Source organism: Sciurus vulgaris (genome assembly GCF_902686455.1).
Source record: "Sciurus vulgaris genome assembly, chromosome: 5".
NCBI classification, from domain to species: Eukaryota; Metazoa; Chordata; class Mammalia; order Rodentia; family Sciuridae; genus Sciurus; species Sciurus vulgaris.
This window is the reverse complement of record NC_136465.1, coordinates 118,742,048-118,752,513: the sequence shown is the minus strand read 5'-3', so window position 1 is coordinate 118,752,513 and position 10,466 is coordinate 118,742,048. Positions and strand designations below refer to the sequence as shown.

General features: G+C 42.7%; 1 protein-coding gene across 2 annotated transcripts; it reads right to left on the bottom strand.

Annotated features, from left to right (window-relative positions):
- Positions 1–5,734: 5,734 nt before the first annotated feature.
- On the bottom strand, positions 5,735–8,076 carry RPS26 (ribosomal protein S26). Of its 2 annotated transcripts, none has more exons than XM_079143213.1 (4): positions 7,909–8,076; positions 7,489–7,666; positions 6,298–6,428; positions 5,735–5,846 (listed from the first exon to the last, which is right to left on the bottom strand). In XM_079143213.1, exons 1-4 carry the CDS (start codon positions 8,059–8,061, stop codon positions 5,811–5,813), a joined length of 498 nt encoding a protein of 165 aa, XP_078999339.1. In that variant the 5' UTR covers positions 8,062–8,076; the 3' UTR covers positions 5,735–5,810. The 2 variants fall into 2 exon arrangements, with proteins under 2 accessions (XP_078999339.1, XP_078999340.1); XM_079143214.1 differs by lacking the exon at positions 7,909–8,076 and adding an exon at positions 7,848–7,869.
- Between the last annotated feature and the right edge of the window lie 2,390 nt (positions 8,077–10,466).

The following is a 10,466-nucleotide window of genomic DNA, read 5'->3' as shown; positions in this document are numbered from 1 at the left end:
CAGCCCTGGTGAGGACCTCCTGTGTCACCACTCAAAGGGGTACCATTGTGGAGGACTTGTTTCACAATAAACATCTGGTGCCCTGATGAAGAGACTAAAAGAGGAGGAGATAGGAAAAGGAAAGGATTTCAAGGAAAAAGACCACTGGGTTCCTGTGCTGTTAGAGGTCAAAGAAAGTGAAGTGGTCTGGGGATATAGCTCAGTGGCAGAGCACTTGCCTAACACATGTGAGGCACTGGGTTTGATCTCAGCAATAATTTTATTTATTATAAAAATAAATAAGGGTATTTTGTCCATCTACTAAAATTTTTTTTTTTTAAAAAGGCAAAGTTCTTATGTTTTCTTTCACATGTGGAAACTAGAAAGGAAAAGGGAAAAGATAAGGGAGCCAGGCATGGTGGTGCATTCCTGTAATTTCAACTACCGGGGAAACTGAGGCAGGAGGATCACAAATTTGAGACCAGTCTTAGTAACTTAAAAAGACCCGTTCTCAAAAAAAATGAATAAATAAGATAAATAAATAAGTAAAATGACTGGGAATGTAGCTCAGTGGTAAAGTTCTCCTGGCTTCAAACCCTGGTTAAAAAAAAAAAAAAAAAGGAAAAGGAAAAGAAGAATGATGGGGTCTGAGGATTTCATGAAAATCAAAGGCAGACCAATAGAATAAATAGAAAGTAGAGGAAAGACACCAGGGGAGGGACAAGGGGAGGAAAAGGGTAAACAATGAAGAACTACACTGACCAAATTACGTTATTATGTGCATGTACAGTAAAAATATGGGAAAAACTGGTACATTCACACAATGAAATCCTACTAAGCAATAATAAGGAATCAACTATTAATACATGCAACATCTGATGAATTTCAAATTAATTATGCTGAGTGAAAAGGAAGCCACGACAAAAAAAGTATTCACTGTAGAATTCCAATTGTGTAACTTTCTAGAAAATGCAAACTCTTCTGTAGTGACAGAAACAGGTTTGTGGTTACCTGGGACAGGGCTGAGAGTGACAGGGCAGGAGGATAGAGAGTTCAAAGTGAGCCTCAGCAACTTATTGAGGCCTTAAGCAACTCAGTGAACTGTGTCTCTAAATTTAAAAAAAAAGGGCTGGGGATGTGGCTCAGTCAGTAAGTGCCCCTGGGTTCAATCCCTGGTACCAGGAAAACAAAACAGAACAAAACAAAAAAACAAAAAACAATAACAACAACAACAACAACAAAAACCAACCCAGAAGAGAATTGATCTTTATGGTTGCAGAGGTGCTGGGAACTGAATCTAAGGCTTTATACATACTAAGCATATGCTCTACCATATACTCCCAAATCCCAATGATTTTCATTTGTTGGTTTGTTTTGGTTCTGGGGATTAAACCCAAGGCCTCTATATACTAAGCATATACTCTACCATTGAGCTACATCCCCAGCACAAAAAATTGTAATTTTTTTTCTTTTTTTTTTTGTACTACTGGGAATTAAACCCGGGGCATTTTACCTATGGTCTACGTTTCCAGTATATTTCTTGATTATTTTATCTTGAGACTGATATTGCTAAATTTCTCAAGCTGACCTGGAACTTGTGATTCTCCTGTATGAGCTTTCTGAGCAACTGGGATTACAAGTGTGCACCACAGTGCCTGGCAAAAATTGATTTTTAAAAAAGTCATACAAAGGTAAAGAGGGGGCTAGGAATAGTAACAGTCATTTGTAAATTGCAAGCTGCATTACATGGCAGATATTATGCAGTCTTTGGGGTGCTTAACCACTGAGCCACATCCCAACCCTTTTTTAAAATTCTGAGACAGGGTCTTTCTAAGTTGCCCAGGGCCTTAATAAATTGCTGAGGCTGGCTTTGAATGTGTGATGCTCCTGCCTCAGCTTCCCAAACTGCTGGGATTACAGGCATGTGCCATTGCACTTGGCAACTATTACAATTTTTAAATACTACAGAAGCTTAGAAAGTGTAAGTAACTTACCTAAAGTTGCAAGGCATCAGAATAGCATGAGAGTTTCAAACCCAGGCCTGCAGAACTTTCAAACTGTGCTGTTAACTGCTTCACAATGTTGCCCCCTGTGGTCACCCCAGAGAACTAACAGGAATGAGGCCTGTCTTTCTGGCTGCAATATAACTTTTACTGTAACCTGAGAAATTCAATTTTAATTCAGGGTGCCTAGATGCTATCAGGCTATTTATAGTGCTTTATACAATTTCTCTCCTGGGTCTTTCACACCCCATTCCAAGGTTTCTATACCTCTCTCTCACTTTGCTGCTTTCCCAGGTAGCCCCATAATTCAGAAGTGAAGAGAGCAACACTGACCTGAGACAAAAGAGAAGGTCAGGGAAATAGCCTTGGGGAGGAGCTATGGACATGTGAGCCAGGACTCCAGGCTACATGGTACACTGGGAATGTGAGGCATGTGGGTCAGGACTTTTTGCACCTGCCCTTTTTCTGTTCATATAGTCACCTTAAGAAGCCCAGGTCTCCCAGATTGTACTTCCCCATGCAGCCATTTCTGATCCCATTTTGCACTTTTCCCTGTCTTCTGAAATCCTTTCACAGCCCTCTAGGATTTATCATCAGCAAAATCTATTAAGTTCAATATTCCCTTCTCCATCTGCTCTCATGGAAAACTGGCTCTCCCAAAAGGATTCCTGACCCGTAGCTGCAACCTCTCATCCCATCTCTGAACCTTTTTTTCTTTTCTTTTTTTGGTGCTGGTTGAATCCAGGACCTTGCATGTTAGGCAAGTGCTCTTATCACTGAGCTACAACCTCAGCTCCTGGCCTTATTTTCACCACCTCTGAAGTCCTAACCCCAAACAAAACTTGAACCTATTGATCATATACCATTTCCAATGGGCCTCATCCCTCCCTCACCACCACCTGCCCCTACCCTCTTTTCCTCCTCATGCACTTTAACTTTCAAGGTCAGTCATTATAATTGCTCCCTTGATTCTGTCTTCAATTCCTTTGCCCCCTCTCACTTTACTAATTTTGATAACTCACAATTTGTGTTAAATCCAATTCCCCATCTACTTTGGATTTGTACCTGTAGGAACAGCTGGTAAAAAGTTCTCAACTATGCCAACTGGGCTCACTTTAAATCCCTGACCTCTTAACTTTAAGTGCTTGTGGGATGTCACACCATTTCCCTGGAGTACCAGGAGTGTGCATCCCACCACGCTTCCTGGACCCCTTATCCACGCACTCTCCAGATGCCTATTCTTTCTGTTCTCAAACCAACTCCTCCATATATCATTCATCTCAGCTGAGAAACCTTAACTCCTAATTCACTGAGGAACAGAAGTAGCAAACAACCCATATGCATTTGGACTATATATTCCATTTTCTCTCTTGCTTTTATAAAACCATCCACACCTGTACCTAAGGCCAACCTTTTTACCTATGCACTAGATTCCATCCTTCCTATTTAAGGACATGCCTTGTCTTTCTATATCATCTACTTGACTTTCTCATCCTCTAGCAGGTTATTTCTACCATTTTATAAAACACCCCTATCTTCCCACCTACTTTCTTCCACTTATCCCTCCAGCCACTGCACTATTCTCTCCTTTTTCAAATTCTTTCAGTGGGGGTTCCTTTTTTGTGTGCGCGCACTAGTGGGGAGTTAACCCAGGGTCTTGTGCATACAAGGCAGGCACTCTACCTTATCCTTTTTAACTTTTTTTTGCAGTGCTGGGGATTGAACCCAGGGCCTTGTGCTTGTGAGGCAAGCACTCTACCAACTGAGCTATATCCCCTGCCCAATACCTTTATTTTTATGTGGTGCTGAGAAACAAACCCAGTGCCTCACACATGCTAGGCAAGCGCTCTACCACTGGGCCAGAAGCCCAGCCCCTGGCCTTTTTGACAGTAGTTAGGTTTCTGAGGCTGGCCTCGAATTTGCCATTCTCTTGCTTCAGCTTTCCAGGTTGCTGGGATCACAGACATGCATCACCATGTCAGCTTCATTATATACTTTCAAAAACTTTTTCAGGTCCAAGTGCTAAATATGTATGTTTGAAAGTAGTTTGTGTCCTGGGTATTTGGGGAGATTTGCGTTATTTTTACCATGGACATTCACATCTCTTGAATTTTGTTCCTTTTGCATTACCAGTTAAAGAAAACTCAGTCACTTTCCATTACCTTCTGAACTTGCCCTTCTTGTTCAAGACCCTGTCACCCTCTCCCGGCCCTTTTGGGGGTAGAACACAGGGCCTAGCATCATGTTAGGCAAGTGCCTAATACTGAGGTACATCCCTAACCCCCCCCCTTTTTTTTTTTCAGCTTCTCCCTTGAACTTGAACCACCAATCAACCATGACAGAAATAGCACCATGATTTACATGTTTATATTTGCAAACCAGAGTAAACAAATCAGTCTTTTCCTCCAGTATTAACTGCTTAGTATTTTTCAAAGTAAACAGCCAGGCATGGTGTTGTGTACCTGTAGTTCCAGCCTTAGGTAGGAAATATGTTCAAAGCAAGACTTGGCAGGGCTGGGGATACATACAAAAGACCCAAATATTTCTCAAAGGTATAATTTACAGACCAATTTTAGCAGTCACATTGCTGTTAAAACAGATTCCTGGACTCTAATCTGAATCATGCTTTTGGAAGGTGTGGCTTTAGGACTCTAGGCATTTTGTTCAAATGGTACAAGTCATTCTTATTCATAGGTTATTTCATTCATCTCTTGACTTATCCATAGACTGAGTTTACTTATTCACCCAAAAATGGTAAGCACTGGTTGTATGTCAAACAATGTTATTGGCCAACTAGATATTGTCCCTAACCTCATGAGTTTACAGCTGTTTCTTAGAACACCTTCAGGATACCTTTAGTTGTTGCTTAGCTACTACCCCATCCTTTCATTTTCTGAGACAAGGTCTTGCTGAATTCCTGAAGCCAGACTCAAACTTGCCATCCTCTAGCTTCAGTCTCCCAAGTCACTAGGATTAGATACACACCACCACACCCAGCTAGTTTTAAAAGCTTTATGTAAACTGGGTGTGGTGGTGCATGCCTGTATTCCAGAAGCTTGGAAGGATAAGGCAGGAGAATCCCAAGTTCAAGACCAGCCTCAACAATTTAGCAAGACCCAGTTTCAAAAAATGTGTATATAGTACTGGGGATTTAACTATAGGGGCTCTACCATTGTGCTACATCCCCAACCCATATTTAATATTTTAAAATGGCCACCCTCCTGCCTCAACTTCCCAAATCAATGGAATTACAGGAGTGCACTACCATGCCTGACTCCCCACAAGTTTGTTTGAAGCTATTTATCATGACTTTCCAAATAAAGTCGTCCACTAGGGACTATGAACATGTCACTCCCTCCCCAACCCCAGTACTGGGGATTGAACCCATGAACACCAACACTGAGCTACATTCCCATTTTGTATTCAGAGACAGGGTTTCACTAAGTTGCTGAGAGCTCAGGCTTTGATTCTGGGTATCAAACCAAACATAGGGCCTCATACATGCCAAACTCCCTGCTGCTTCCTCAATTTCAGGGTGCCAACTCAAACTTATACGGGTGGAATTAACTCAACACTCACCATATACTTAAACCCTCCATGCTGCTATGTATGCTATTTGCATACAGCTATGCAAATTAGTAAGACCAAGAATTGAATTTGAAAGAATTAAAACTTAAGGTTCCCCATGAAAACTGTGGTACCACATACTTGAATATGTAGTATAAACACAAAGCCTATAGATACACTCAACATGCTATATGAATTATAATTCCCATTTTATTTTTTTCCAGAAGATAGCTTTTCTTCATTCATTAAGGACCCAGCTCCTTACATAGGCTTTGGTGGAGGTCGTGGGGCAGCACCCTGAAAGAAAAGGAATAAAAAAGTCAATCACAAACCATGAATCTAGCAGCACAGGGTGTGGCTCAGTGGTAGGGCACTTGCCTAGCACGCATGAGGCCCTGAGTTCAATCCCAGTATCACAAACCATGAATCTGATATTAGAATATAGTTCAGTAGCTGAGCACTTACGTACCATGTGCAAAGCCTTAGGTTCCTTCCTCAGCACAGAAATGTAAGAACAAAATAATAGCAACGACAACAAAACCCCCCACATAAATAGTTGGTAGAAATGGAAGGAGACTACACTATTCAACCTACAAAGAACTCCTGAAAAGTGTCTATGCAAATATTTTAGGTGTGGGTCCCACCTGCCCTACCACAAAAGACCTTAATTTGGTATTTCTCTGGTCCATGTTTATCTTTTTTATCCATCACTCTTCCAACGTACACATCCTTCTTTTAAAATACTCACAGCAGGTCTAAAACGGGGTGGGGGTGTTCGGTCCTTCCTGGCTTCACGAGATCGATTCCTGACCACCTTGCTGTGAATGGCACAACTCACACAGTAATGCAGCTTCACATAGAGCTTGGGAAGTACATAAGCTGACAAGGAATAGAAAAAAGCATTATTAGGTATTATATATTCGCCTTGTATTATACTTCCTTGTTCATTCTATCAGTCAAAACTAAACCTATACTGGCCTGGTGGCCTACATCAATAACCCCAGCAACTCAGAAGGCTAAGGTACGAGGGTCAAGTTGGAGGCCAGACTGGCCAATTTAGGGAGACCCTGTCTCGAAATAAAGAATAAAAATTAAAAAGGGCTGGGAGTGTACCTCAGTGGTAGAGCATCCCAGGTTAAATTCACAGTAGCAAACGAAACAAAACAAATCTGGAAACCTACTAGTCTGTCAGACACATCCATGAAACTTACTCCCAAAACAAATGTTCAACTTCTGACTGTCAAGTTTCAGAAATGATTAACAATATCCCCTTCAAGCCCATCTTGACACCATGAGAACCAAAATCACCCTGTTTACAAGTAATAAACTCGGAGTCCAGTTCCTTCAATAGATTTACTAGCTCTAAAATGAGCCCCCTTCTTGTTGCCTAAGGAGATAATTTTTAAAGAATAATGCAACATTACTATAAAAACTAGTCAGTTTCCATCCCCTTCTTCACTCTCATATACCACTGAGCTAAACCCCCAGCCCTTTTTAAAAATTTGAGACAGGGTCTAAGAGTTACCCAAACTGGTCTTGCCTCTGTCCCTGGGGTCGCACTGATTCATGGAACTCAGACTCATTTGTACTTCCTACAAGCAAGTAAATGCTCTTCGCTAATTCGAGAATTGTTATATTTAATAGGTTTATCTCCCAGAAGCGTTTCTGGAAATATTTTCTCTGAAACAGTCACAACAAACCGTGACTCAAGCCTGGGAGTAAAGCCAAGACACTTATCACAAAAAAGCACACTATGCTCCAAGTTAAAAACGACAAACGAGAACAGATACACCAATCTCTTTTACCAACAACCTTAAAGATGCACGGAAATTGCCTGGAATACTCCAGAAACTCGACAGCGGGGTCTGCTGAAGCGCGAGGTCGGGGGAGCAGTTTAGGTACTAGATTCTTGCACAATTAGCCCAGAAGGTTCACTTACCGTCGAAAACACTTGCTTCGGAAATGTCCCTGACGGCTGCGGCCTCTACAATGTTTCGAATGACGAACTTCTTAATGGCCTTGTCCTTGGGCACGCACCTAGCACAGTTCGTGCAACGAATAGGCTGCACGTGGCCGCGGCCCTTTTTGGCACGACCATTATTCCTTCTTTTTTTGGTCTGCATCGGGAAAGAAATCCTATTAGAAATTAAGTGGCTGGAACTCACCCAGCCTCAGCCCTCTGAGTTCCATTCCGTGAGGCAGCCCAAAGAGACGCCACTCAAGATTTCCTGTACTTCCAAGTACAGAATCATACATCTCTCTTCCACCATGGCACGGGCTCTTTATACCCCACAATACCATAATCTGCTCCTTTCAGCCTCCACCCGGACTTCTACGCTCACCACGCGCCAGCACTCACCATTTTGGAAGCGAGGACCGGAGAGAGGATGCGACATCCGGCCGGACCTCTTATATAGCGCAAGATTCCTACGCTGACATGGGGAAAACCCGTAGGCGACGGACAGCAAGAACAACAACTCACTCCACCAAAACTTTCACCAAAACTTAGCATTTCCGATGAAACCCAGAGCAGAAGGAAGTTCCTAGAGTTTATTTATGCATGAAACAAGTTACCTTTGGGACTACTTAGCCTGCTGGCGGAAGAAAACTAGTGTTATACGTCACCGGGAACCATCGCGACACCGTAAGCCGGACGTTTTAGATTCTGGTTCATGCGTCACTGGATCAACTTCCGCTCGGTGCTAGGCCGTAAAATGCTTTCCCTATTAGAGGCCTGAGGAGGAGAGATGCATGTTGGGGGTTGTAGTACAGTACAAAGCTTAGCGGCCTCAGCCCCTAGACCAAAGGTGGCGCTGTACGCGTTTCTTTTTTGTTTCTCGCGCGCTCTCTTATTTTTTATTTTTTATTTTTTGGTATGGGGATTAACCCAGGGGTGCTTTACTAAGCCACATCACCAGTCCCTTTTTAAATTTTGAGACAGGGTCGTACGAATTTGATTAGGGCCTCGCTAAAATGCTGAGGCTGGCCTCAAACTTGGAATTCTCCTGCCTCAACCTCCCGAATGTCTGGGATTACAGGCTTGTGCCACCATGCCCGGCCCCTCCTTTCTTTTCTCTGATTTCCAGCTATCAGACATAGAATTATGAAGGGAAGGATCTTCAAGGAAACACAACATTTTGTGAATTCCTTCTTTCAAAATGGATAATAGACCGTAATGCGAGACCACGAACAAGTGCATTGGTGTTGGGGATTGAACCCAGGAGGGTTTAACCACTGAACCACATCCCCAACATTTTTTTGTAGTTGTAGATAGCTTGCCTTTGCTTATTTTTGTATGCTGTGCTAAGGATGGAACCCAGTGTCTCACACATGGAAGGCAAGCGCTCAGCTTCTGAGCCCCAGCCCCAGCAACCCCCAACCTTTCTTTATATTGTATTTAGAGACACCTTTCACTTAGTTGCTTAAGGCCTCGCTAAACTGCCGAGGCTGCCTTTGAACCCGCGATTCTCCTGCCTCAGCCTCCCCAATCGCTGGGATTACAGGCGAGTACTACTGTGCCCAGTCTAGAACTGTTTCTTATCCACCCTTTTAATCCGTGGATCTTGTCAGCACAGTACCAGGCATTGTAGTAGTGCTTTGTAAATATTAACCCATTTAACCCTCAAGGGTCCTATAAAGTAGGTATTATTATTATCCCCACTTTAAAGTTAGAACGTTTGAAATGCAGAATATTAAGATAACTTGCTCAGAATCACACAGAGCTAGTAAGAGATGTATTGTTGTCTCTCTATTTATACTGACCCTCAAGTAGCAAACAAATGGATGCAGGTAAAGGGTGGATCAGAGATTTTTAATATTTTTAACCCGGATGCATGGCAGAAATACATTTTCTGTTGGTACCCAAACACACACGAATATACACACATACAAGCCCTTACGACATAAGGTGCACTGGTACGTTCTTTTTTTTTTTTTTTTTTTTTTCAGGACTGGGGACCAAACTAAAGGCCTTGTGCATGCTAGACAAGTGCTCTGCAACTGAGCTAAATCCCCAACCCCTGCACTGGTGCACTGGTATGTTCTGTTCTCTATTTTATTTTAATAAATGCTGATCAAGACCTACAAAGGTAATTTCACCACTCCTTGGTGAGCCTGATTCCTCATGGAAGTCACTTCCTAGCTGGGAGGTGTAGTTCAGTGGTAGAGTGCTTGCCTAGCCTTCTGAAGGCCCTGGATTGGATGACCATCATAGCAAAAACAAAAACAAAAGGCTGAAACAGGAGGATCACGACTTCTAGGCCAACCTGGGCAACTTAGTGAGACCCTGTTTTAAAATAAAAAATAAGAAGGGCAGGGTAGTACATGCCTGTAATCGCAGTCCCTCGGGAGACTGAGGCAGGAGGATTGCAAGTTCAAAGCCAGCCTCAGCAATTTAGGGAGGCCCTAAGCAACTTGGAGAGGCCCTGTCTCAAACTAAAAAACAAAAAGGGCTAGGGATGTGGCTCAATGGTTGAGAGCCCCTGGGTTTAATCCCTGGTAACAACAACAACAAAAAAAAAAAAAAAAAAAAAAAAAAGAGAGAGAGAGAGAGAGAGATGCTGCTGGGGATGTTCTCAGGGATAAAGTGCCCCTGGGTTCAATCCCCATTACCACAAAAAAATAAAAACCTATAAAATCCACCCCTCCTTCCCCCACACACTTTCAGCTCCCTCTGAAGAGCCATTAGGAAGACTTGAACCTTGAGCAGGAGAGGCTATCCTGCAGCCACCTAGTCTCTCCAAAGTTAAAGCCACTCTTAGAATACAGGCCACTTGAAAAGCTGCTGTAGAGTATGATTTGTGGACTGGTGGCAAGGGAGCCTCCTTGGGTGGCATTTGAACCCAACATGGAACAGATAGAAACCAAACATTCATTCAAGAGTCATTCTAAATTCTAAACCCAGCAGATTCACTTTCC